At 42.3% G+C, this 27,575-nt stretch overlaps 1 protein-coding gene across 1 annotated transcript in view; it reads left to right on the top strand.

Annotated features, from left to right (window-relative positions):
• The first annotated feature begins 2,588 nt into the window (after positions 1-2,588).
• Positions 2,589-27,575, top strand: part of pde8b (phosphodiesterase 8B) — a 39,673-nt gene continuing 14,686 nt past the window's right edge. Inside the window, exons 1-10 of the mRNA XM_034710052.1 lie at positions 2,589-3,432; positions 18,248-18,304; positions 24,931-25,121; positions 25,258-25,317; positions 25,416-25,473; positions 25,653-25,741; positions 25,852-25,930; positions 26,109-26,249; positions 26,336-26,424; positions 26,512-26,566. Coding sequence (XP_034565943.1) covers positions 3,151-3,432; positions 18,248-18,304; positions 24,931-25,121; positions 25,258-25,317; positions 25,416-25,473; positions 25,653-25,741; positions 25,852-25,930; positions 26,109-26,249; positions 26,336-26,424; positions 26,512-26,566 — 1,101 coding nt within the window. The 5' untranslated portion in view covers positions 2,589-3,150. The remainder of the gene's footprint in view (positions 3,433-18,247; positions 18,305-24,930; positions 25,122-25,257; positions 25,318-25,415; positions 25,474-25,652; positions 25,742-25,851; positions 25,931-26,108; positions 26,250-26,335; positions 26,425-26,511; positions 26,567-27,575) is intronic.

Genomic DNA, 27,575 nt, shown 5'->3' on the forward strand with positions numbered 1-27,575 from the left:
GTACTTAGTCTTCTTGCCCTCTTTCACTTTGTGCATTGAACTCATAGAAAGCGTCAGGTTATGTTGCCTGCTTTTACTTATAAAGGATTCGTCTCCAGGGATCTGAAAGAAACTCAATAAATTGACTCAGCTGTCAGTGTGCACAGAGAGGATGAGTGATTCTGATTCGTCTCTTCAGTGTCACTCCCTGAGACGTTAACATTAAATCAAATCCAAACCTGGACATTACCCAGACTTTGTTTCTATTACATCTCTAATCTGGCTAATGTGCTCATTTAAAAATCCAGCAGAGAAAAGCAAAGCTAGACATTGTTGGGATATGGATTTGCATCTGGTATTGGGGCTCTTTCAGCTCTGTTTTTGGTCTCCACCACATCCTGAGAATATCAGTCATTTCTCTTTTTTATTTTATTTTCTGAACATTTAAAGCACTTTGTAACCCTGTTCTGAAAAGTGCAATATAAAAAATATTATTATTATTATTGTGTATGCTAAATGATCCACTGTGTTCTCCAGCTAGCTTACTGTGCAGGTAGCATACCCAGCGGTGCGTGCCACCATGAAAAATTGGACACCACTTGGTCTGCAGGGTCAAGTGTAAATCTTTGAGTTTATCATTGCTGCAGTTTATTATTTATTGCATTTTCTTGTGCTTGTTAAATGTGTCTAAATTACTCATCACGGAGGAAGATAACTTTAATAGATCAATTAAAATTTAACATCAATATAAAACATTTGCTCCAGCTTGTAAAAAAACGCTTTATTAGCCTACAGGACTATAAATTCATAGTTTACATTTTCTTCCACTTTGTAGTCTCTGGATGTGTTCTCTCAGCTCCTCAGGCTCGTGTGTGTCATATATTTTAGTGATAGGGAAATATAACTCCAATGGACGTCTTATGTTTAGGATTCAAGTGTCTGAAATGTGCATTTTAATAACAATAACACGTCTAGCAAACAAAGATTTGTCAGATGTTTGTGCAACTTCTACAAGTTTGCATTGATCGGATTAAGAACACACTAGTAATATGACTGCATGTCTGCAGCAGAACATGATGTGTTTATTATTCCCCTCTTTATTCTTGTCATCTTCATAAAACATCATCTGCAGGGGAAGTTGGGAGGAGGTTTGAGCGGTAAGTGTTTTCCCATCGCCTCCATTACTCTGAAATCATTCTGCAGGGTGAGGCTTTAAGTGACCCCTGGAGTCAGGGCATGCATGGCCTCTGGGGGGATCAGAGGGTCATGATGAGATGCGAGTGATATTATGTCAGAGAGACAGAGAGGAAGAGGAGGAGGAGGAGGGGAGGCTGAGACAAGGAGAGAGAGGAAGAGAGTAGAGATGTGATGTTCATGAACGAGTCGGTCTTTTGAACGGCTCTTTTAAGTGAACGATGAGAACTGATTCGCAGTTGTGAGCCGTTACTATATGCAGTTTGCCCACGCTGCCTTCACGTGTCACCTGCGTGCTCCATGAGTCTGAGTTGTCACGCTGCTTTCACGTGAATGACCAATGCCATCTCTGAGTAGGAGTTGTCCACAGCACGCTCCGTGCACGTGAACGCGCCCATATGTTCGCAGCTAACTTAGGGGAGGAGATTCCTCAGCGCCGCCGACTGGAGTGAAGACATTTATTTACTGCTGTATCAGGGAGGAGGAGCGAGTGAAAAAAACAACACAAAATGAGTCAAAGGAATTATTTTTATTTTTTTCTGTATTGTTAAAATGTTCTTGTGTGGATAATTTTACAGTAAAGTTATACCGGAGGAGAGCAACAGGATCCCAGTGTGTCAGTCTAAGCCTATAGCAGCATAACTGAGAGCTGGTCTAAGCCTGATCCAGCTCTAACTATAAGCTTTATCAAAAAGGAAAGTTTGAAGCCTACTCTTAAAAGTAGAGAGGGTGTCTGCCTTCCGGACCCTGACTGGTAGATGATTCCAAAGGAGAGGTGCCTGATATCTGAAGCTTCGACCTCCCATACTACTTTTAGAGACTGTAGGTACGATGAGCAGGCCTGCATTGAAGGTGTCTTTGTAGGTCAGAAGAAGGATATTCCATCAAGTAATAAATGAGTCATCGTTTACTGCCTTACTTTATTTGTTTCTGGTCTCACACCACTCTTGAATTCCGGTCTCTGAGGTGTCAATTCTTTGTTAGCGTGAGAAGGGATTCAGTTTTAAGAAGGGATTAAGGGACAAGTTACACACACAAGGATATGTGGTTTTAAAATAGCATATTGGGGATTTTTTTGCAGCTCCTGAAAGCCAACAAAAAAACAATGACACAATTGAGTCATGATTGTAGTTTTAAAGATAAGTTATCTGTAGCCTGCGTAGTTTTTATAGCGCCACAGGGAGGGAAAATTCAAAATAGTGATCTCACTGTGGAAGCATGGGGATATGACACCATCTCATGGAATGTTTACCATGCCAAATTAAATTAGAATCAATATTTCAGAATAATTCCCACTAATAGAGTATATATATATATATATATATATATATATATATATTGTTGGGATGTGTAAAACGAGTAACCTCTGCTTGACTTCTAAAAAATAAATAAATATAACAAAGAGTCAAAGAGCCAGTCTTTTGAACGGCTCCTTTGAAAGGAATGGCTCCTCAAGATCCGGCTCCCTTCTAAGAGCCATAAATCCCATCTCTAGAAGAGAAGAGAAGAGAAGAGAAGAGAAGAGAGAGGGGGGGATGGACCGTCGCCAATGATCTGCAGGCAGAAAGTGGAGAAACAGAGATTTCATAAATCCAGATTCTCTCCACGGGCCTTGAATGCAGCATATTGGACTGAGGATGAGGGGAGACGTGATGAAGAGGGGCCAGGTGGTTTAGTCCTGTTTGTGTCTTCGTGTCATCAGGAAGGGTTACATTAAGATCCTGAAACACCTTTCAGTCCTGGATGTGATCTCTGAATCTGAGATCCGGAGCAGAGGAGGACGCATGAATTAAACCATCACACACACACACCTCTCCTTTACGCGCTCGAGCCGGGGTGTGTGTGTGTGTGTGTGTTTGTGTGTGTGTGCCAGAGAGAGAGAGCAGCTGATGCCAGGAGAAAACCTCCTCCTCCTGTGTGGACGGCAGGAAGGTGGTACCCGACTCGTATCTGATCCGGGATCTGCCTCCGGAGGTGATGGGCTGCGCTCCCAGCATCCACGTCTCTCAGAGCGGGGTGATCTACTGCCGGGACTCGGACGAGTCCAACTCCCCCCATCAGACCACCACCATCTCTCAGGGCACCGCGGCCACGCTGCACGGGCTCTTCATCAAGAGCGATGCGGCCGAGACCATCCCCTCAGTCCTGTCCTACCAGGGCAGGCACGCGCGCAACAACTCGCACCGGGATCGGAAGGAGACCAGCGGGGGACAGGTCCGCATCGAGGCCGAGACGCAGACCAGCCACACCAGCGTGAAGGTACAGGGAACAACAGAGGGGATCATGTGTTGATGATGGGAGCTGCAGACAGGCAGGCAGGGGCGTCGCCAGGAAATCTGGGCCCCCTGAAGAGATCTCTCAGTGGGCCCCATCCCCACAGCCAACCCTACACAATATAACATGCTGCTATAATACTGCTTTATTTGCATTATACAAAAATGTATTCTTAAAGGCACTATGAGGAGTTTTTAACTGGCTGAGAAACAAGACCATCCACAACAACACCGATACTTGCTCTGTTGTCATTTTTAATGCCTGAAACTCTTCAGAGGGGGTAGGTGTCAGACCAGATGATTGACATCTCGCTCTAGAAACACCTATTTTTGGCTGTTTTCATGGCAAATAATCACATTGTGTGATAAATCTAAATGCTAAAAGACAACAGGATGAGGTTATTGTCTGAAGACACTAATTTTGCATTTACAGGACAAGAGATAAGAGGTATCACTTTGTCCACAAGGGGGCGCAAGAATCGATACAAACCAGGAGTTCCTCACAGCAGCTTTAAACTATCAATTTCTCTAACTGCACAATATTTATATTTTTTTGTTTGGCCTTTTTGCCTTTATTGCACAGGACAGCTGAAGAGAGACAGGACATATTGGGAGTAGAGAGCAGGGCAAGACATGCAGGAGATGGTTGACCGGCCGGGAATCGAACCGGCGACCCCTGTGATGAGGGCCGTAGCCTCTGTATGTGAGGCACTTAGACCGCTAGGCCACTAGCGCCCCTAACTGCACAATGTTGACCTTCAGACTGTCCACTTCTATTAACAAGATCAGAATCAGAATCAGAATCAGCTTTATTGGCCAGGTATGCTTGAACACACAAGGAATTTGACTTTGTAAACTGTGCTCTCTTTGTACAAGGTATGAGAATAAGACAGATAAAAATAAAAATATAATAACAATAACATCAGCTATAAATACAAAAGAACAACAAATAGGCATGACTAATATGTACAGGCTTAAATAATATGATAAAGTGCAGTGGTGAGTAGCAGAGGTAGTTTTTACATTAAACAAATAGTAGTTAAATAATACAAAAAAAATAGAAATATGGAATTCTGCTTGGAGAATTGTTGCATTGTATATTTACAGAGAGTATTGATCCAACAGGTATGACACTGTTATGGTTTAGTGTTCATCAGAGTGACAGCCTGGGGGAAGGAACTGTTCTTATGGCGGGTTGTTTTGGCGCACAGTGATCTGTAGCGCCTGCCGGAGGGGAGGAGTTTGAAGAATTTGTGTCCAGGGTGTGAGGGGTCAGCGGTGATGCTACCTGATGATTTGAAGCCAAGTGATTTGTTGATTAACAACAAGGGGGCATTATTTGGTATAATCTAACCTCAGGAAGTCAAATAAAACTCTAAAAACCTACAGTTAACTTTCAATCAGATTCAGCCACACTACATGCTTTATGAAAATATGACAATTCCCCACTTCAGGCGTGAGACGCGCATCTCACAGAGCCGGAAAGAAATTCCAGAAAGGAATTCTGAATGTTTATTTATTCAGACATGTAGAAGTCATTTTAGTTTAAGTGGGAATTTACCTGCTGGGTTTTGGTGATGGGTGGGGCCAGTAATTATATAAGGCAGGAGGCACAGGTGTGTGTAAATACATTCTTTTGTTTTGGGTTAGTTGGAGCGTCACAGGTAATGTTTTTTGACCGTGGCCTGTTTTGAGCCTGTGTTTGAGCAGTTTTCAGTGGAAGAAAATGGAAAAACTCTCATGGAATAAACTGAGATTGAACTGCAGACCTGTGAGTAAATGGATTATTTTTATTTTATGAATGACGGTGGACACGCGTCAGAAAAGAGTACTCCAACTAACCAAGGGACATTTCAAACTGAATCAAGAGATCTGCCTCAACAAGACATGTTTAGTTATCTTATTGCAGTTATAACAAAACAAAAGAAAAGTGTAGTAGAAAACACATTTTATTGCAGGCCATGAAGGCCCCCCCTCCCCACTTGGGCCTGAGGTAGTCAGTCCCACTTTTCCCACACTACACCGCCCCTGAGGACAGGCTCTGAGTGGAGGTGACACGTGAGGCTGTTTGTTTGTTATCGGACCAGGCCCGAGTCCTCTGATGAATGAGGATCCTCTCCTCCTCTGTCCTTATCAGTGTCTCCCTGCTGTCAGCTGCAACACTCATGATAGTGTTACTACACAAACTGTTACACTGGATGATCTAAAGACCTGATTCTAGAGCTGTGATTACTCGACTAAAAGACGATTAATCGCCAAGTATTTTGGTAATAATTTGACCTTTTCAGAGATTTTAAAATATTTGAAAGTCAAATATTTGATGTTTGAAGCTTCCTACATTTATTCTGTTTCATTAAAACAGGAAATAAATAGTCATCAGGTAATTTGAGGACGTAACTCTTGGCTCTTTTGAGCTGTAATGACCTTAAAGTCCTCAAATACCCAAAATATTTCGAAGACAACTTTCCCCAAGGGGACAATAAAGTGTGTCCCATCGTTTTGTAATCCACGACATATTCAATTGATACCTATCCAGCGAAATGATATACAATGACAGCTGCAAACCCTGACTGATCCACGTACTATAACTGCTCTACCTTTCAGGGGCAGAGCCAGACTTTTGGACTTGGTGGGGCCAAACTGAGGCACTGACTTTGTAAGGGTGGTCAGGCATCGTGAACATTTGAGGCTGACCCCAAACTCAGGACACATGAATGTTATATTCTTAAATATAATTTTTGACCTTAAAAGGAAACTGAAAGTAGTGGCAACATATAAACCTGCTAGTTGTAGCAGCTGGAGTCTGGCACGTCCACAGCAGCAGCAAAGATCCAGAGGAACCTATGAGACAAGGGAGCTCAGGGACTTCAGAAAGGTCTATGGCTTGCAGCATTTAGCAAGTTGCAGTGGCAAGGACAAACTTCCTTTTAACAGGCAGAAACCTCCAGCAGGACCAGACTCATGTCAGACACACATCTGCAGAGATTGAGAGATAATAGTGGTGAGATGGATAGCAGAAGTTGTAGCAGCTGGAGTCTGGCACGTCCACAGCAGGAGGAACCTACGAGACAAGGGAGCTCAGGGACTCCAGAAAGGTCTATGGTTAGTAACTTTAATGGGACGGGAAGAGTTGCCTGTAAGAGACAGGCAGAGAGAGGAGAGAGATACATGATCCCAGTGTGGCAGTCTAAGCCGATAGCAGCATAACTAAGACCTGGTCCAAGCCTGATCCAGCTCTAACTATAAGCTTTATCAGAAAGGAAAGTTTGAAGCCTACTCTTAAAATTAGAGAGGGTGTCTGCCTCCTGGACTCTGACTGGGAGATGATTCCAAAGGAGAGGGGCCTGATAACTGAAGGCTCTACCTCCCATACTACTTTTAGAGACTGTAAGTACAATGACTAGCAGGCATGCATGAAGGTGTCTTTGTAGGTCAGAAGGACTTTCCATGAAGTAATAAATGAGTCATTGTTTACTTCCTTACTTTATTTGTTTCTGGTCTCACACCACTCTTGAATTCCGGTCTCTGAGGTGTCAGTTCTTTGTTTACGTGAGAAGGGATTAAGTTTATAAAAAACGCTCATGTTTGGACCTCGAGTCAGGATTCTACTTTATTTCTTTGTCAGGAATGATCATCACATCCTCAAATCTCATCAGACCTCTTCACATAAACATTAAACATCTTCCACCCCTCAGTAAAACCCCCGTTAATAAGTGTTAATGTTGAAATGAGCACGGACAGACTCGCCCTGCAGTGTTCAGCGTGTGTTTGCGGAAGCGGACTGTCAGCATGAGGACCATAAAGCTGCAGAGTTGTGTACATGTGTTGTCATGAGGGAGCATGTGAACAGATACTTCTTCATATTTATGATCGAACCCCAGAGGATGGAGCTGTGTTTTGTTAAGAAGTTCGCTCAGCAGATGATCCTCTCATCAGACGCTCCAAACACACGTTAACCCCTTCAGGCCTGGACGAGCTCTGGAGTAGACTTCCAAATAAAACCCACATTCGATCCTTATATCATCTTTTATTTCAACTGTTTGACTTTTTTACTCAACTTTTGGACCTTTGCTTTAAAAAAACCTTATTATTTGTTTTAATTTTGTGTTATTGATCAACTCTGCTCATGCTCAGCTGCTCCCATACTCCTCACATGTCAGAGACGTTCCTCCTCCGGCTCTAATCTGGATGAAAATCAATTTAAAGGAATAATTAGACTGAATTTAAAACTAACAGGAAGCATCTCACCATCAGCTGAATTCATAGAAAGTGTTGCAGCAGCTTAATCATATTTAAATCCGATAATGTAATACCTTTAGATTAGTTTAGAGTGGCTACATGTGTGTGTGAATGTGTGTGTGTCAGCTGGTCTTCCTCTTTCTCTAATGACAGAAAGCGGATCAATATGCCATTCATTATTAAAACCATCTGCCTCTCCCTGCAGGATCCTCATATCTGCCAGGATGTGTGTGTTTTGAGAAGTCGTTTGTTTACCCCTCTGGTCAGTACTGAGAGGACTGTGCACAGTGGCATGTGAAGGAGCTGATGCTGGTGGTCTGTACAGAGATCCCTGCAGGGCGTCTTCACACAAACACTGATTATGAGGGTTTACAGACGAGAGCATAAATATGCATTTTCACGGGCAATCCTCAAAACCACCTTTCAATTAGACGCACTAAAGCTCAGTGATCAGGAAGCAGACTGGGTTTGTGTTCTGAGGGAAATCAACACTTATTAATTTGATCCCTTTTTATTTTCCTATCTGGCAGCAGCTTTGGAAGAAGTATCAGTTTATGAAGAAAACACAGACTGCAGGATAAGGTGCTATAATGTAATGCTTCTTCTTCAAGAATAATCTAAGAAGTTATAGTTTTAGAGTTTTAGATATTTCTCAACTCGTCCACTTTATGCATATTTAGGGGCGGGGCTAATTTGATTCATGGAGGAGGATGCTGCAGCTTCGAATTCCCCTCTTTGCTCGCTTCTAGATCAGCCAAAAAGTTACTTAAAGGCGGCATTTCTCTTATTTTAAAGTTATATTTTTGGGCATTTCCCCTTTTATTGATAGGACAGCTGAAGAGAGAGAGGAAACATGGGGAGCAGAGAGTAGGGGAAGAAATGTAGCAAAAGTACATGGTCGGGTGTCAAACCAACGACTTCTGTGACTTCTGCATATGTGGGCGAAGGCCACCTCGCCTCTGAAGTCAGTATTTCTTTTTTTAGACATATTTTTGGGTCTTTTTGAGATAAGATATTACTTTATTGATCCCCGGGGGGAAATTCAGTTGTTACAGCAACCCAGACATAAGTACAATCAAGAAGAAGTTTCAATAAAAATAGATAAATAAAGATAGAATACAATTTAGATATATACAATGTTACAAATGGAATTTAGATTAAATAGCAGTAATTACAGGCAGCATTAAAAATGATTCAGCAGTGACAGGTTGACATGGTGTGATTATGGTTGGTAATTACAGATTAAGCAATATATAAAAATAAATATGGGTATGTAATATGACTGAGTTGTAGTAAACAATAATAATGTAATATAACATAATATAATATGCTAAAGAATATCATATAATATAATATGTTATGCATTAATTAATTTTTGCACCTTTCATTAGAGTGGGGAGGACAGTGGATAGTGCTGGAAACAGGGAGAGAGTGGGGGAGTGACATGCATGAAAGGGGCCGCAGGCTGGAATTGATCCCGGGTCAACTGCTTCAGGGGCGCGCCAATTTAGCCATCAGGCCAAATCCGTACCCAAAGTCAGCATCTCTAATATAATATGTCGACCACAATCTTTGGGCTTCATCACCCCTGACATCACTGTGACACCATCCATATATGCTCTCAAGGTGCAAAGGTGTCAGATGTAAGACACATATTTTTCCATGTGAAATACTGTAGGTACAAAAAATGTTATTGCTTCACCTTCAGTTGTCTCTGCTAGCTTGTTTTCAGTAGTTGCCATGTTAGTATCCTGTGTTCTTAATGTGTCTCAGGTACATTAGAATAACTGTGCTGCGGTCTGGTTCCCAAAATTGTTGCAGAAAGATTAACTCAAATGGGGAATGAGAATAAATGACTGAAGAGCGGTTATATTTAAAGGATAAACAGTCCTGGTGAAGCTCCAGCCTTTCACACCTCTTCACATAGTGCTGCCTTAAATTGGTCCCCCAGTAAATATTGAATAATAACTGCAAAGTAATCCTTGACTTGATGCGGTGCATGCACTTTGACTTAAAATGTGTGTTTCTGTCTCTTGCAGCCTCAGATTCTTCTGACACCTTAAAAAGATCACCGTCGTTACAGCGCTCTCCTCTCAGTCACCAGACTCCATTCACAAAGTTCTGATTCAGCCTCAGAGCCCCTTCCCTGATCTGTTAGTTTGTATTGTTGTGTTTTGGAGGGATAGCTTGGATCCAACCCAACACAAAACAAACAAACTGGTCAGTCAGGGAAGAAGAAGACGACCAGCAATTCAAGTCTTCTGGGAAGTCATTATTGTGTTTGTAAATGGAGTCTGGTGGAGAGCACTTAAACAGCTGCTTCTGGTTTCAAATTAAGCATAACATTTCTAATAGAGTACCGTTAGCCATTTACAGCCCATGTTTACAAATCTGAGACTTATTTGCTGGGAATTCTGGGTAACTGCAGACTTAAAAACGGGACGACCGAGCAACTGCATCGAATTTCTCAGCTCCCTTCAATCATGCAGAAAATGTGAGCCCTCAGGGGAGAAGTCACAGAAATACAAAGACGTGTTCTGAGCAGAGCAAAGAGTCCAATGATGCAAACGATTACAAGCAGCATAAAATCTCACCACAGCAGAATAAGAGGATAACTTTTAAAATCTGAATAATAAAACAACCCTCTGATGTTTTAGATTTCAGACACTGCGCTCTCTGTAGCTCAGGGTTATTCCCCGATCTCCTCTTCAATCATCTGATGCATGAGTCAGCAGGTTTTACTTCATAAAACCATGGAAATACAGCTCTGAGTGATGAGTTAAGCTAAGGGTGCGATGACTGAGATTTCAGGCTCATAATAAGTCAGTTTGTGTTTTTAAAACTGTGTTAAATTGATTCATCTGAGAGAGAAATCCAAACTGGCCCAACACATGGAGATCACTGCGTCTTTGTGCAACAAGCTCGTCATCTTAGATCCATAAATCTGTGCTGCACAGCTCTACAGACTTTATTTCTAGCATACATGACTTTATTATAATTATATTAATTATCTTTACTCATGTAACATTTTTCACAAGGGGATTAAAAAGTGCTTTACAAATAAGAAACTAAAAAACAATAAAAACAAATGTCAGGAAGACGAATAAAAGGAAATAAAACAATGTTGGACGAATAAAAACAGCAAAAGTTAAAAGATTAGAACTGATCAAAAAATAATAAAATTAAAATTAAATTATAACATTTTAAAATTAAATAATAAAATCCTGCCAATGATACGACCTGAAAAAGAATAAAAACCTCTTGATTAAAACACACTCAAAAGAGATTCTGAGAAGAAGTTGTCAATCTGGTCTCCTCGAGGAGGTTATTCCAGAGGGTGGGACAGACATTATATGTACAATGCACTTACACATGGACGGTGCTACAACTCCCCCAAAGTGAAGCCAAAACATTCAGAGCTCCCCCTAGTGGCTGGCTGCAGTACAGGTCATAAATCGCTGCTCCTCTATGTTAGCAGATGGGACACAAAAGTTAAAACAAACAACAAATACATTTCTCTCAATGCTGGATTATTTCCAGGTGTTTGTTTTTATGAGAAGTTTATTTTTGATTAGTTACCTGATTTTAAAAAGATGATTCACTGACAGCTTTGTTGACACACGAGCGCTCCTGTAGCATTTTTCCCTGGAATAACAGAGCAGAGAAGGAAGGGTGAGAGAAAACAAGAAACACAAGAGTCATAAGAGTGTCTGCTTCAAACCAGAGTCTATCTGACCTGAGGGATCATTGATATTTTAACAGGAAGTTAAATGTGGTCGGCAGACGGGGTGTACCAGAATGCTTCCAACGACCCAATACATTAGAAAACATGAGGGCGGTATTTTGGCTTCATTTTTTGTACAATGCGAGGAGATGGAGGCGTGTTGTCCTTCTTTTTAATGCAGGCCAAGCTGCAGAAGTATTCATTCCTACATGTTTCATTAGTATCAATAACAGGTACAGTATTAAAAGTGCATTATGAAACTATTCCAGGTGATGTTTGAGAAATCATGTTGATCTGTCTAGGTCAGTGATTGTCAACCACTGTGCCGTGGAACACTAGTGTGCCGTGACAGATCGTCAGGTGCCTGTAGTGTAGTGACTGGCGGAGTAATTCAATACTCGTCCATGTACTGACCTGTGCTACCCACACGCTGGGTGGCAATATAGTGCAATAATGACCTTGTTAATTTAAGACAATAGAATTAATGATGCGTGTGAGAGGTGCATGTTACAACAGTGATGGATAAATATTCAAAAAGGAAAAATGAAAACTCCAAACTGGGCCCTGGACAGAATTGTAACCTGGATGAAGAGCGTAATATGGGAGGTGGAAAAGGCAACTTTTATGAGAAAAGCTACAACAGTGACTGCGAGAGCTCTCAAGGCTAGCGACTTAGAAGCTGAACTCGTAGCCAAATCAACTACCTGCAAAAGCTATTGTAAAAGAGATGCTTCGCCGCGATGCAGTTAAAGAAGTAGCCAAAGTCCCTCTCTCAGATAAATAGATTCATATATTGAGAGACTAAATGTTTCATTTTTTAACACTTTTGGTTGGTGGTGTGACTCAGGATTTTTTTGATGTAAGAAATGTGCCTTGGCTTAAAAAAGGTTGAAAAACACTGCTCTAGGTAAGCTTAAAAAGTTGACAATTTTCATACTAGAGACGTTCGATTCCAAAATGGCTCAACAGAAATCACGCTTTTTTCATCAATATATATTGGTCTAAGAGGTCCCCAAAACATGTCTTTTAAGTTTATGCTCAAAAAAACACTTTGAAATCAGATTTTGGTCTGCCTGAAAAGCCCTCTTCTTCAGTCCTCCTCAGAACACTCTGTTTTCTCTCTGACCACGCCCCCTCAGGAAGTGGGTGTGCCCTCGGCTCTCCAGCACATTGATCTAATGTTTACATGTTGGCTGAATATACACGGCTGCTCAGAGATCACGTTACTTCAACCCTCTGAATCTGATCCAGAATCTGATCCTGATGGAGAGGCGCCTGCAGCAGGACCTTTCTGAAGGATTGGTCACAGATTTAGTGTTTCTTGTTGTTTTATTTATCAGTATGTAGACGTGTGTCTTGGTAGACAGCTACAGCTACGACATGTAGCTATGTAGCTATGCTAACTAGCGCTAGCACTTATCCATGATAAATAAAAATCATCCACTAGATCTTCAAATCTGCAGACGTGGGGAGTCAAACCGACCTTTGTGTTTATTAAGACAGCCTACAACTAGCATGCCTCCCTCCTAAGCTCCTTGTTAGCACACATGTGTGCAGGGAATGAAAAACGGAGGAGGGGTTGAGTTGTATTTTATACAGTCTATGGGCTGAACAAGCTCCGAGCTCTGACTCCGTGACAGACCGGATATTGTTGTTACGTAACAAAAACACAGAAGTCTGAAACGGCTCGTTTCACACACATTTACAGAAAGGTGGAGAAATCAGAACAGGGGCAGAATGGATTTTTTTCATTCTCGGGGGGTTTGTAGACATGGACACATATTTCAGGTAAAGAACCATTAAAAAGAACATTTTGCATGATATGTCACCTTTAAGCTGTCTTGTAGGGAAGATGTCTAAGAGCATCCTTTTGTATCCTCTCCTCCAGTGTTTATTGGTAGATCGCCTCATTATGTCGACAGTAACTGGAAGCATTTGTGATTATTTCTTGAGTTAGTTGACCAATTAGTTGTTTTTATCCTGTTTTGTCTCTCAGAATTATCCATCACATCCTCTCATGGGACAGTGTGAAGGTTTATAACAACAACAACTTAAAGTGACTTTCCTACATTTGAGTGACGTCTCAGCTCAGGAATAACAGACTCATATTTCATATTTCTCTGTTTGTGAAGTGAGTAAAGACATCTCTATAAACACAGCCTCACAGCACCGATGGTAACACCGTTTTGGACGTAATTATCTGATTTATTTTGGGCGTGATGAAACACTGTGCGGCTGTGAGAGGAGGCGTGTGAGAGCAGGGAAGTCGTCCAGACTCTGGTGGTGGAAAATAGTTTGAATGCTGGAGCGGGACGTGTGTTTACTTCCACAGAAGTTCCTGTAGGTGTGTGTTTACATGAAAGTCACCTCAAAGGAGCATAGTCTGAATTTTTATTCTGCTCAGTCATGTTTCCACACTCTTTATGTGGTGTTTTTCAAATGTGTTGTGTAGGAAAGAGCATCACTGAGGGACGGTGGTATATAAATGTTTAAGGACGGGTGAATTCTTCATGTCGGATTGTTACAGTACATAGTTCACTAGACCAGATTGAAATGTCTCTCCTTGAGATTTACTCTGCAGGATTTTGTTGGAATCTAAAGCCAGATTTTTGCAGCACATGAAGTGATTTAATAGCATTTAAGTTCTGTCATCTCTAGAACACTGCTCGCCGTATCTAAAGTCTCTAAAAGTAGTATGGGAGGTAGAGCCTTCAGTTATCAGGCCCCTCCCCTTTGGAATCATCTACCAGTCAGAGTCCGGGAGGCAGACACCCTCTCTACTTCTAAGAGTAGGCTTCAAACTTTCCTTTTTGATAAAGCTTATAGTTAGAGCTGGATCAGGCTTGGACCAGCTCTCAGTTATGCTGCTATAGGCTTAGACTGACACACTGGGATCCTATCTCTCTCCTCTCTCTGCCTGTCTCTTACTTTAACTCTTCCTGTCCCATTAAAGTTACTAACCCTAGATCTTTCTGGAGTCCCTCAGCTCCCTTGTCCTGCAGGTTCTTCTGGATCTCTGCTGCTGTGGACGTGCCAGACTCCAGCTGCTACAACTCCTACTATCCGTCTCCCCACTATCATCTCTCTCTCTTCATCTCCCTCTATCCCTCTCTCCAACACGGTCTCAGCAGATGTGTGTCTAACATGAGTCTGGTCCTGCTGGAGGTTTCTGCCTGTTAAAGGAAGTTTGTCCTTGCCACTGTAACTTGCTAAATGCTGCAAAGTGCTCTGCTCATGGTGGATTAAGATGAGATCAGACTGAGTCCTGTCTGTAAGATGAGACTGGATCTTATCCTGTCTTGATGTTGGGTCTTTGTTCATAATAGAACATAGAGTACGGTCTATCTGCTCTGTTTGGAGCCTGAGGAGAACGTTTGTTGTGATTTTGCGTTATATCAATAAAGACTGATTGATCAATTCTGATAAATAAGGGTAGAAAGTGTCAGAGTTAGAGCAATCATAATAAAAAGAAGGATTTTACCATCAAGGTCTCTGTTTAAATTAACAGCGTCTGCTTCTCTTGGTCGCGTGAACGTCAGATTTGAAGGCCGCAGTCGAGCAGCTGCTCACGAGACGGAGCTAACCCACGTCAGAATATCGTTTGATCAGACTTTATCATGACTTCATCCAGTGCAGAGAAGTCTGAAGGGAGATAAATGTGTCAGTGTGCAGACTGAAGCTGACCTCAGGTCTGCCTCTCTCACAGAGGACCACCTGTGCTGCTGATAACACCAGGCCTTGTCACAAGGATGAGGTTCACGTAAAAACACCAAGGCCGTGCTGTCAGGATGATGAGTTACACGAGGCGATGAAAGCTTGTTATCAAGAAACGAGATGAATAAATAACGTGGATACAGATTAAAGTGAGATCAGAGGAAGGGTCTGAAGATTTAGTCCTGAGGGCCACGTTAAGAATGGACCCACCACAGCATGACCTTGTTTAAAATCATCTCAAATAAAATCTATAAAAGCAGGATTACTTATTCACTAATTTCACAGTAAAAGCCCCAACAAGGTGAAGTCTAGAAGAGAGAAACCCCTCTGTCTCACTTCCTCCAAACAAATAGCCATGGCTTCTACAGCTCTCTCTGTTCTTCAGGTTTCATGTAAACTAACGTCATCTTTATCATCAAGATCACCTTCAAAAGAAAACTTTAAACACGGTGTAACTTTGTTAAGTTCAAGAATAAACTCTGACATTAAACGAGCGTTTAAACGGGTAGAATGAGAGCTTTGTTTAATCTGTATCATAACAGAGTGTGTGTGTGTGTGTGTGTGTGTGTGTGTGTGTGTGTGTGTGTGTGTGTGTGTGCTGTGTATACAATGACATGATGTACCTGAGCCTGGCAGTAATTAAAGGTTTGTTTATATGTAGCACCTTTCAGAGCCAACGTAAGAAGAGACTCACTGCAACAACACATCGAGCTTAAGTGACTCCAGAGGTTTATAAAGAGAGCGTTTAGTCCAAGATTTAAGGTTTGCAAACTCTGAGGAGACTAAAGGAGATATATGAGGCAAGGTAAGGGGACAAGGGAAAGTCTGATCTCATCTTAATCCATCATGAGCAGAGCACTTTGCAGCATTTAGCAAGTTACAGTGGCAAGGACAAACTTCCTTTAACAGGCAGAAACCTCCAGCAGGACCAGACTCATGTTAGACACACATTTGCTGAGACCGTGTTGGAGAGAGGGATAGAGGGAGATGAAGAGAGAGAGAGATGATAGTGGGGAGACGGATAGTAGTAGTTGTAGCAGCTGGAGTCTGGAGCGTCCACAGCAGCAGAGATCAAGAGGAACCTACGAGACAAGGGAGCTGAGGGACTCCAGAAAGGTCTATGGTTAGTAACTTTAATGGGACAGGAAGAGTTAAAGTAAGAGACAGGCAGAGAGAGGAGAGAGAGGGATCCCAGTGTGTCAGTCTAAGCCTATAGCAGCATAACTAAGAGCTGGTCCAAGCCTGATCCAGCTCTAACTATAAGCTTTATCAAAAAGGAAAGTGTTTTTCCTGATGTTATGTGTTGATTTCTTGCATCTTATAGTCTTTACTGATGTCATTTTTAAGTCGCTCATTTTCATTCCCCACTTCCCCCACATGTCTAAGATCTATTTCTTCCTCTCGGTGGTCTGAACACTCATAAATCAAACAAACCATCCGTTGTCCTCGTACCATTAATCTCAACTCCGAAATGCTCCTGTCCCTCTATCCTAAATCTTTTTAATATTTCCCCTTCTTGTAAACCGATGAGGATTCTGATGCCTGTTTTAAGTAGAGACGTCTTCCTCTGACAGTTTCTCCAAACACCTCCTCCGTCTGAACTGTTGTTCCCGGCAGTGATCACAGCAGTTGTTCCCGGTTGTGCTTCTTCCTCCCTGCTCTGTTTCATATCCAGCTTTGTTGTCTTTAAGGTAAACAGAATTAGTCATTATCTTATAAAGTAAACCTCCTACACCTCCGGACGTCTTCTGGAGTCAGTCAACAGAGATTCAGTCCCTTCAGGCTTTCACCTTTTGAACTAGAAGACCAGATCCTGACTTGGTGGATCTCTAAATCCTAAACTTAGGGACACTTTCAGGAGTTTGGTGCATGTGTGAAGAGACAGAAGCAATCGATCTTGAGTGATCACATTTGTGAATCCCTTGTGAAGTAAAATAAAGTAACTAACTTACAAGGAAGAGTTTTTTTTGTACACTTTTTAAAGGTTTCTTGATTAAGACCCTTTTCACTTCATCATAAAATCTTGAATTTACTGCACTTCTTAGCTTATAAGACTCCCACTGTGTCATATTTCTACTTCTCACTCTGACTAATGCTTCACATTTTTAGTTTTACCCAAAATTAGTCTGTTCCCTTCAAGAGTGCGGCTCTCGCTGACGTCGGCGGCCAGAGGAGACTACATGTGGGTTGAAGTGTGTCCACCTTTAAGCCTAATTATCACTGACAAATAAGACTGATGTGTGTCTGAGTCTGAGTCACCGTCTCACCGTCTTACTCACAGAGCCGGTTTGTGCGTCGCTCGTGGTCCGGCAGAATTAGCTGAAATCCCCCCACACCCCTCTCTCCTTTATCCTTCCTGTTCGTTGTTGTGGATACCACGCTGATGTTTTCCTGAGACCACTCCCATGTCGGTTATGAGTGTGTGTTTGTGTCAAAAAACCACGCATTCTCATTAAAACCTTCCAATTAGAGAAATGACTCAGAGTTTGCACACACACATCCGGACAGCAGGTGGTTAATTCCCAAACATTGCACCTATTCTGCACATCTGATCCAGTTTGTGGTGTAAGCATGTATGTGTCCCAAGCATCTGTTCACAGGACACACATGTAGCTGAGTTGGTTATTCACACCGGTGTGACGCAGGGTGGTTATTAAGCCTGCACACACACACACACATATATAAACAGCTCAGATCGGGATTCTCCTGCAGCAGGATTATGAGAGTAAACCTGTGAGTTCAATCAGTGGCTGCCAGCTAATACCTGCTCAACATGTTTGCAGAGGACAGCTTCAGTCTCGGCTGCGAACACGGCGTGTAAACAACCGAGTCGTCAGCGTTAGAGAGGAGCAACGTGCAGACTTTAGTTGCTTCAGGAGGATTGTGTTGTTTTAACTCGTGAGTTATATGAGGAAACACTTGGAAAGAGAAAAGGTGAGAGTAAGGTGGCAAGAGAGGAGATTGAAAAAGAGACGGGTGCTGCATGAGAACAACCAACATGCCAATATGTTGCTGGACATTAACGGCAAAATGGTGAGAGGTGTTTTAAGCTGAGTGTTTCTTCTCTATGTGTGTTTTTGTACTTGTTACAGTGAGTTACATGAAGTCGTGTTGTTTCTTGCAGGTTTCTTCTACAGAAGAATGTGTTGGACCAATGAGACTGACTCAGGAGCCCATTCAGGTAAGAACAGAGACAAACTGGATCCTTTCTGTGACATTTTAGGGACTTTCATTGTTAATATCAAGTTTTTTTTTGTCCTACAAGAACATGAACTGTTTATTTATGTCATTTGACCTGATTTTGAAGTTTTGCATCCAACCCATATCAGCTTAAACATAGTTGCATGTTATTTGTATGATTCAATGATTTATCTTATGTCTTTCATTGGATTTCCACCTAAATTCCATGTAAATAACAGAGACATAATATTTAGTTTTTGGTCCAGAGTTTGAAGGGGGACACAGGGACTACTTTTTATCAAACAGGGTGGTTCAGGGTCTCATTTGTGTCCGTTCAGGGGTCTCTTGTGTTGTAATGTCTGTGACAATGATTGAGCAGCATTACACTGTCCTTAGTGGAGCATTGAGCTCAAAATCTGCTTTTAAATTCTCCCAAAATAAAACAATAACAGCTTGAATGGAACCATTAACACTTTGATTTTTTAAATTCTGGTGATATGAAAAATTTAAAATATATATTGCATCATAATGAGCGATAATGCTAGTGTATGCACCTGTATTGTCTTGCAGATTAACCTGCCAAAATATCTTATTGCAACAACAAAACATGCACAGAGTTCAATAACTTCTGTAGTGTGAAGATGTGATTTTTATGCATGTTTACAGACAGAGTTATTTAAATCAATATATTATAAGTATGGCAAGATTTGTAGAAGATGTTCAGTTTGTTATTTTTGTGACGGTTTGAACACTTTAATCAATATCTGCGGTTCTCTGACGTACAGAGCACAGAGCGTCCTGGCTGAGGTTGTTAACATAGTGAGGATTTGAGGCATCTGAGGTCATCTGAGAAAATTCATCACAATATAAAACTATTAATAAATAAATAAAAACATTGGTAGACATTTCCTAGATCTTAAGGATAACAGAATATCTCCTTTTAGCTGAATTTGTGTTGATTTTCACTTTATAGAAATAAAGATACTGAATGTGGATATTTTCTTCCACTTGTATTATTTCTGCTCCGACGTCTGTGAGAGGACGCTGTGTTCGTGTGAAGCGTTAACCTCAGGCCGCACTCGGACACCTTGTTGTGTCTCTGAAGGGTTCAGATCTGGTCTTCCCTGCTCAGGAACTTGTGAACAGTGCATGTTGAGGGTGAGTTGAGTCAGGGATTGAGTGTGCTCATCCTCTGGTGAGGGGATTAGGCCATGTGCTTCTTAGATTTATCCTTATGTAACAAAGAAACAGAGAGTTCCCGGAGGTTATCAGCTGAGTGAGGTGAAGGTAAACACACAGCATTCCTCTGTTCCGGAGGTTCCTACTCCAGTATTCACTTCATTATTAACAGTTTTATTCAACACACAGCAGCAGTTCTCCTCAGACCTCATGGTCAGGTTGTTAAATGTTGTCATACTTTTTAAAACTGGTGTGTCACAGGTCTGCAGGTCATATAAACAAAGGGAAACTGATGAGTCGGTATCATTTCTCTGCTTCTTGACTGAAAACAACTTTAAAAACTCACATTAGACACATTTTAAACCTTAGCTTGATTAAACATTTCGCCATTTACAAGCTAATATTCCTGCTATCTAGGAAGGTGTTAAAAGCTAACATTTCTATTTGGTAGTGTTGCAATAACAAGCTTTTAATACTAGCATATAAAACCTAGAAAATGTACTTTGTAGCTAGCATAGCAGGTTGTCTCACAGCTAATATGATATTAAATCATTTAACCAATCTCAACAACTTCACATTTATTTTAAATTAAACCAGTATATGTAATAACCAATAAGCTACCACATTAGCATAAAGCCACTTAACTAATATTCTTGCTAGCTAACAAGCCGTTTAAAGCTAACATTTACATTAAGAAGTAACCTGATTGGATGCTATTGCTAGCAGTTTTCAAACACCTTTATAGATATTGTTTTGCTGCCTCTAGCAACATGATATAAACAGTAAACATCCAGGGGTGAATGTGACCGTACTGAACTTAAAACAACATGTTTGACCCATTAGCTGCATCCAGACAACAGCTAATGTTAGCATTCAGCTGCATACTAGCTACTATTCCTGAATCAGGGACATTTCGTTTTGTTTTTTAAGGTTATATTGCAGATTTATTTGCCTTTATTTGATAGCACAGCTTGAGAGAAATACAGGTAATGTTGGGAAAGAGAGAAGGGGGGGAATAGAAACTGCTTCTACGACCAGCATGGCAAGGACTGTAGCTGCTGTACATGGGGCACCTTCTAGCTAAACCAGCATCCATACAAGGAAACTGTTGTAAGATAGCACTTCCATCTGGTGGTGTCATGTAGTAGCAAAAGCTTAGCTTACTTGGGTTACTTTGGCTAGGAACACATGCATTCGCTAGCTAACATAATTTTAGCTAGCATGCAATTGAATGATAGCATTAGCTGTTAGCTTACAGAAGAAAATGGGTTGTAAAAAAGTCAACATTTAACTTCTTCTTGATTGAAAACACAACAAACAGAAAATATAAAGTCTAATTAAGAAGCTAGACCACAGCTAGCTGTAGCATTTAGCCACGTACTGGCTGCTATTCTTGCTAGCAGTGAAGTTGTTGAAAGCTAAGAACTCAATTTGGTAATGTTACGTTATGCAACTGAAAAGGCCTAAATTAGGTAGGAACATGGAAGTAGTTAATGTTCTTCCTTGTTAAAGTTATGTTAGCAACTATGCTAGCATCAGCTGTTGACATACAGTAGCTAATGAGAGATTAATTGTGTATATTATGTTGAAATGTAGCTCGATGGCTCTCCAGATTATCACTAATAAAGAAGCGCTGAAATGATAAAGATTGTTGGGTTCACAACATTTATAAACTTGCAGCCTGGACTCTAGAGGTAAAATGTTTTAACACTTGAGCCTCCCTCACTGAGCTCGTCTTTAAAGGAAAGTGGTCGTTACTTTAACATGGTGAATTTGATTTTCCCTGATTTTAACTGCGCTCGTTTGACTCGTCTCCAAAGGTTCCTCAGTCCAGCTCAGTTCCCGTTCCAAAGCGGTGACGTTACAGGCCTGGCATGCCGCTAACGTTCATGCAGAGTTACAGTATCCTCAGTCAGCATGCCAAATAACATCATGCAGGAATCTGCAGGTGGACGGAGAAAGTTTTTATTAAAAACCTCTCTAAGTGCTCGTCTCATGCCCAATAAAACCCTGAAAGTGCCCTCCTAAAGCAGCCCAATAAAGCTGAACCTCCAGCCCTCTGCTGGATCTGCTTCCATACCTTCTTCATCCTGCTTCACTCCTTTTTTTTTTTGGAGTGGAGGGAAGAAAAAAGGGAGATTAAATGCTCTGCTGGAGAGCTGTATAGACTTTAACTGTTCTGCCTCAAAGTCCTACAGAGTTTTAACCTCTCGACCTCCTCGCTTACACTTACAGTATGATGAGTGAGTAACTGTTACTGGACATGTTTTTATAAATGTACTGGCTCCACTGGTTTCTGTAAGGACTTGTCACAGCAAGGGGTGAATAAATAATCAAACCTCCTTATGTAGATAACATATTTTGATGATAGTTTTAAAAACTAACAGACCTAAAATACAGTCCATTTTCCGCCTACATGTGTTCAAGAGAAGACATTTCAAAGACTGAAAATGTTATTTATAAAAGCTTTGCATCCAGTCTTGAGTCAATTGAATTTTGATTTCCAGAGTCCCTTTTGGAGAGGTCGTGATTTTCACTGTTTTCAGTTCTTGGTAAAAGAAAAACGACAACAACAAAAAGTTGTGCTTTGCTTTACTTTGAGTAAGACTATCATCATTTTTTGGGGCCTTTCCTCTACTCATGAGTTAGATAGAATGATGCTTGTCTTAAATTAATAATAATAATAATAATATATTGTATTTATAGGCGCCTTTCTGGACACTCAAGGTCACCTTACAATATACCAACAGTAAACAACAACACTCAACAGTAAATAAATACATAAAAACAACAGAATAAAAATGCAATACTAGAAAGTCATGATGAAAGTGAAAGTAGTAGGCTTGGTGGAAAAGGTGAGTTTTGAGGCTGGATTTGAAGGTGGTGGGAGAGTTGGAATTTTGTAAGTCCTGGGGAAGAGAGTTCCAGAGGTGGCTGAAGGCTCTCGACCCCCTGGTGGTCAAGCGAGCGGGTGGGAGGGTGAGTTGGGTGGAAGAGGAGGACCTGAGACTATGGTAGGGTGGGTATTTTGGTATGGAGGAGCTAGGCTGTTGATGGCCTTGAAGGTGAGAAACAGAATGGATTGACTTGGTAAATGGACTTGTTCTTATATATCTCTTTTCTAGTCTGTCTGACTACTCAAAGCGCTTTTACACTACTCGTCACATTCACCCATTCATACCCATTCACTCACTGATGGCAGAGGCTGCTATTTAGTGAGGGACCATCAGTATTAGCTAAGCTCATTCATACACATTCACACACCGCTGAACAACAGTGGGAGCAATTTGGTGCTCAGTGTCTTGGACACTTCGGCATGTGACTGCTGGAGCTGGGATCGAACCGCCAACCTTCCGATTGATAGACGACCGACTCTACCCACTGAGCCACAGCCGCCCCAGGATCTTAAAGATGATGCAGTCTTTGATGGGAAGCCAGTAGAGTTAACTATGAATGTGCACGTTTGGTCGACTTTTTGTGGAAGTTTGGACTTCCATTAAACACCTTTAAACATCCTCATAATTAACACTCTGCTTCGTGTTAATGTTCTTCTCTGTGTCGCTGCGTTTAGATCTGAAAGCTCTTTCTTCTTGAAACAGAGTGGCTGAGATGGGATGATGGAAGTGTGTCTGCGAGCTGCAGCATCATCCATCCCCTCTGTGGAGTTCAGTCACTGGTGGTGGAGTTGTTGCCCGATGATGTCATCTTAGACTGATTAGATGATGGAGCTGATTAAAGTGTGAAGACAGGGGATGGGGAGATTGCTGACGATGTGTCTGAGGCTGATGGTAGATGAAGATGATGATGCTGCAAAGATGGCTGACGATGTCATCTTAGGCTGAAGCTGTTCGCTGCTGTCCAGTGGACGCCTCTTCTGTCTGTGTTTGATGGCGTCTGTCCTGGGTGTGCAAACATGGAGGATTAACCCCTGAACTCTTGAAATGCAGCTCATGCAGCAGTCAGGGATAAGACACGTAATCTATGCTGCCCTTATAAGAACCATAAAGACAGTTACTCATGCTGTTAAATATTCATCACTGTACTTGTAACAGTGATTAGCATTTAAGGAGGTGTGTGTTTAAGACAGATATCATGCCATCCTGATGGACTGCAGCCGTCTGCTCTCAGTGTTTGACCGTGCAGATATTGATGGGTTTTTAAGACCTGCAGCGCCGCCTTGCAGGCTCGTCTCTGGTGGTATATTTGGGCGGCGGGTCAGAGATGTGTGCAGTGTGGAGCGTCGTCATCTGAGTGCTGTGTGTGTGGAATTTCACATGTTCGCACCATGGTTACACAAGCCTGCGCGGGATCAAAGAGTGTGGACCTTTCACACACACTCACCAGTGCTCGCTCGTTTTCTTCTTCTTCTGCTGTCTTTTCCACGCTCTATTTTCCATCCAGCTCTTAAAAAAACACCACGACACACACACACACTCTCTCTGTTACTGATTCTAAAAACATATAGATCCAGGTTTTCTTCTCTTTTGTTCACCCTTTGTCCTCTCCCTCAGTCGCTCTCTCCTTTGTTGTCCTCTCGGGGAGTCAGGAGGTGAAGCTGCTGCGAGCAGAGCTGAGTGCTGTTGCTTCTGGCTGCAGACCAGCTGCTTTTGTGTGTGTGTGTGTGTGTTTGTGAGTGTGTGCATGAAAGCATCTCTGCTCCGTGTGTATCTTTCAGCTGTACCAAAGGTTAGCGGTGTGTTCATGGTCGGATCAGAAACATGTGTCTGCAGCTTTTATCAGTGATCAAACTGTCTTTTGCAGGAATGCAAACAGGACTCCTGTGCAGGTTTGGAGCCTCTCACAGGAGAGGAAATGAGATGCATGCACACACTTTCAATTACGGACAGATCATGGTGTTCAAATCCCCTGAGCTGTTTTCGTCATGTGACTGTGGGAGGAAATCCACATGTACTCAGAGAGAAACTCCTCAAAGAAAAGAGAAGGACAAATCCTCCCCGAGGGATTTGGTGTCTTTTCTAATTTTAGAAAACTTGAAATGATCTTTGAGAGGTTCCAGTGATAACTTGTGTAAGAGATGAGATTCTGTTTTGTTATGTTTGGCCAGCTCCCTGCTCAGACTTGTGATAAGAATGATATCTCCTGTAACGTTGCAGGAGATGCTCAAAAGAAAGACTGTGTTGTTTTTTTATTAGTTTTTGCAGAGGGAAGCTTCTGATCAAGTAGTTCACGCTGTAAATGCAACTAAAGGGCAGAGATTTCTTCTTCTACTGTTTTATTTTGGGTTGGTAAACCAGCTCAGAGCTTCATCACCGCCATCTACAGGCTGAAGTGGATCAACCTCTTTAAAAAGGATGTCTTTTGGGCACCTAAAGTCCTCGTTCCAGCAGCTGTGGGGTTGGATACTGCCCTAGCCTCATTCCTGCATGTCCTTCCTCCCCTAGCTCTCCTCGCACAGATATTAAAATCCTCTTCCTCTTGTGTTCTCAGGTCCTGCTGGTTTTCGCCAAAGAGGACAGCCAGAGCGACGCCTTCTGGTGGGCTTGTGACCGAGCCGGATACAGGTGCAACATCACACGGACGCCCGAGTCTGCTGTGGAGTGTTACCTGGACAAACACCACGAGATCATCGTCATCGATGGACGCCACTCGCGGTACTTTGAGGCCGAAGCCGTGTGCAGGTGAGCTTTTCACAGAAGATACAATCCACAACGAGAAAAATGAGGGAAAGGAATCATTTGGAGTTTGAGGAGTCAACAGTTTTCTTGCTGAGAGTTAAGTTGCTGGCTTTTTAATCCGTATGTGCTTCATCTGCAGGTTGATCCGAGCCACAAAGCCCTCAGAGAACACCGTTATTCTGGCTGTTGTGCCACAAAAGTAAGTTTGATTTCACTTTTTGTGTGTCTGTTTTCTTCTAGGTCTTAAAAACTCTTCTTTAAGTCCTTTTCTAACGTTTCCTCTGTGTTGTTGTGCAGAACATCTGACCAGGAGGAGCCGTCTGTCCTCCCTCTCCTCTGTGCAGGATTCAGCAGAGTACGTGTTGAATGTGTTGAATTGTATCTGAGGGATGCTTTTGAAATAGAAACATGTTCACGCTCTTATCAGCACTGTTGGATGGTGTGAAAGTGACGTAGGAAGTCTGCTGAGTAAAGTCTGACTCATTCCTCTCTCTCTGTCTCTCCTTTAAACACTTAACCTCGTTCGTCCCGCAGAGGTTCTTGGAGAACAGCAGTGTGTCGGCCTGCTACAATGAGCTCATACAGATCGAGCACGGAGAGGTGCGCTGCCAGTTCAAACTCAGGTACGGCAGAATAAAAACCACATTAAACACACCTAACACACACTCTGCAGAGCGTGCACGGACACACAGGGTTGTTAATAATGAGCTGCTGTGGATGTGTTCCTCCTCAGGGCCTGTAACTCTGTCTTCACTGCTCTGGAGCACTGTCAGGAGGCTGTGGAGATCACCAGTGAGGACCACATAATACAGGTGAAGGCTCATTTACGCTTCCTTTACTTATTAAAATAGTCAATTGCATTTTAAACAACACACTCCGTCCGTCTAAACCTCCACCTCTCCGATCTCAGACACCCTCAGCTTTTCTTGCACAGTATTCACGGTCTTTAGATTATTCTCAACCTCTTATCTCTTCCTGGTTTTGTTGCAGTACGTGAACCCGGCGTTCGAGCGAATGATGGGCTACCACAAGGGGGAGCTGATGGGGAAGGAGCTGACTGAGCTCCCGAAGAGCGACAAGAACAGAGCGGACCTGCTGGACACCATCAACACCTGCATCAAGAAAGGAAAGGTAACAACACCTCCATCTATTCATCTATCTATCCATCCATTTGTCCATTCTGTGTCCTATCCTGATGGTTTGTTTTGTCTGTGAAGGAATGGCAGGGTATTTACTACGCCAGGAAGAAGTCAGGTGACAGCATACAGCAGCACGTGAAGATAACACCTGTCGTCGGACAAGGAGGGTAAGATGAGTTTCCTTAACTCAGAGGAGTAACCGTTCTTTTTTAATACATCACAAAAGACTGACACTCGTGTCTTTCCTTTCACAGGAAGATTCGTCACTTTGTAGCCATAAAGAGACCTCACATAGACAACAACAATCAGGTGAGCCGAGTGTCACACAGAGACCTGAACTGTTTGATTCTGTTGCTTTCATAAAACCTCAACGCCTTTAAAGGGACACATCAAGACTCACGTTGTAACAGTGTGAAATGTAGCAGGAGAACTTTATTTGGTGTCTCTGCCTCGACCTCCTGACTCCTCACAGATTTATTTTACATGCAGAAAATTGAGGAGAGATAAGATGATATCTTTGAACCTCCAACCAGAGCCTGCAGGTGGGAGCTGGGTGCAGAACTGGTGCAGGGCAGAGGGAGAAACCCAACCTCTGTCAGCTTATACTGACCGCCAAATTACAATGCTACGTTTGTGCTGTGATTGTAGGAATGATGCATGCTTGAACTAGCTTGCAGGCATTGAAAAGTTCTGATTTCTGGCCTCAAATTTACAAATCCTTCGCTCACATCCTCCACTTCTCGTGTGCCCTCTTCTTCAAGATTTACAGTTTCTCTTATCTGTCCTGAAGTTAAAAATCGTGAGTCCTTCGGTGTAATCAAGCCTGATGGAGAAGTGAAAGATTGAATCCTAACTCTCCTGGCGGTCGGGCTAACGAGTCTGATTTAAAATCTTGGCCTGCAGCCGTGCAGATTTCCAGCTTTGTTATTGTTGAGCAGTGCGCACACTTCTCTCTGCAGCAGGTGTGTCGCTGCTCTCAGCTGGGTTCTAGGCCAATAACGTCATACTATGCTAAGCTACGGCTAAACCCCAGGATCCCCGGCTAAGGCCTGCATGGGCTAACAGCCAGGCGCCAGATCTATTTATACTCCGACAAAGCTGCACAGAGAGCAGCTTTAGCGCGCTGCTCTCTTTCATGGTGTGTGTGTGCACAGGGGGTGAGTCAGCCGCTGGCATCTGTCTGCTAAAGCCTCATTCCTGCTCCTTTGGAGCGGGAATCCTGAGACATGGAGGAGACTGATCCCATTCCCGAAAGTCAACCTCATAACCTGAAATGTGCGGTGTCAAACTAAACAAAATCATCCTCTTTTTTTCATGC

The sequence above is a fragment of the Notolabrus celidotus genome, chromosome 19 (genome assembly GCF_009762535.1).
Source record: "Notolabrus celidotus isolate fNotCel1 chromosome 19, fNotCel1.pri, whole genome shotgun sequence".
NCBI lineage: Eukaryota > Metazoa > Chordata > Actinopteri > Labriformes > Labridae > Notolabrus > Notolabrus celidotus.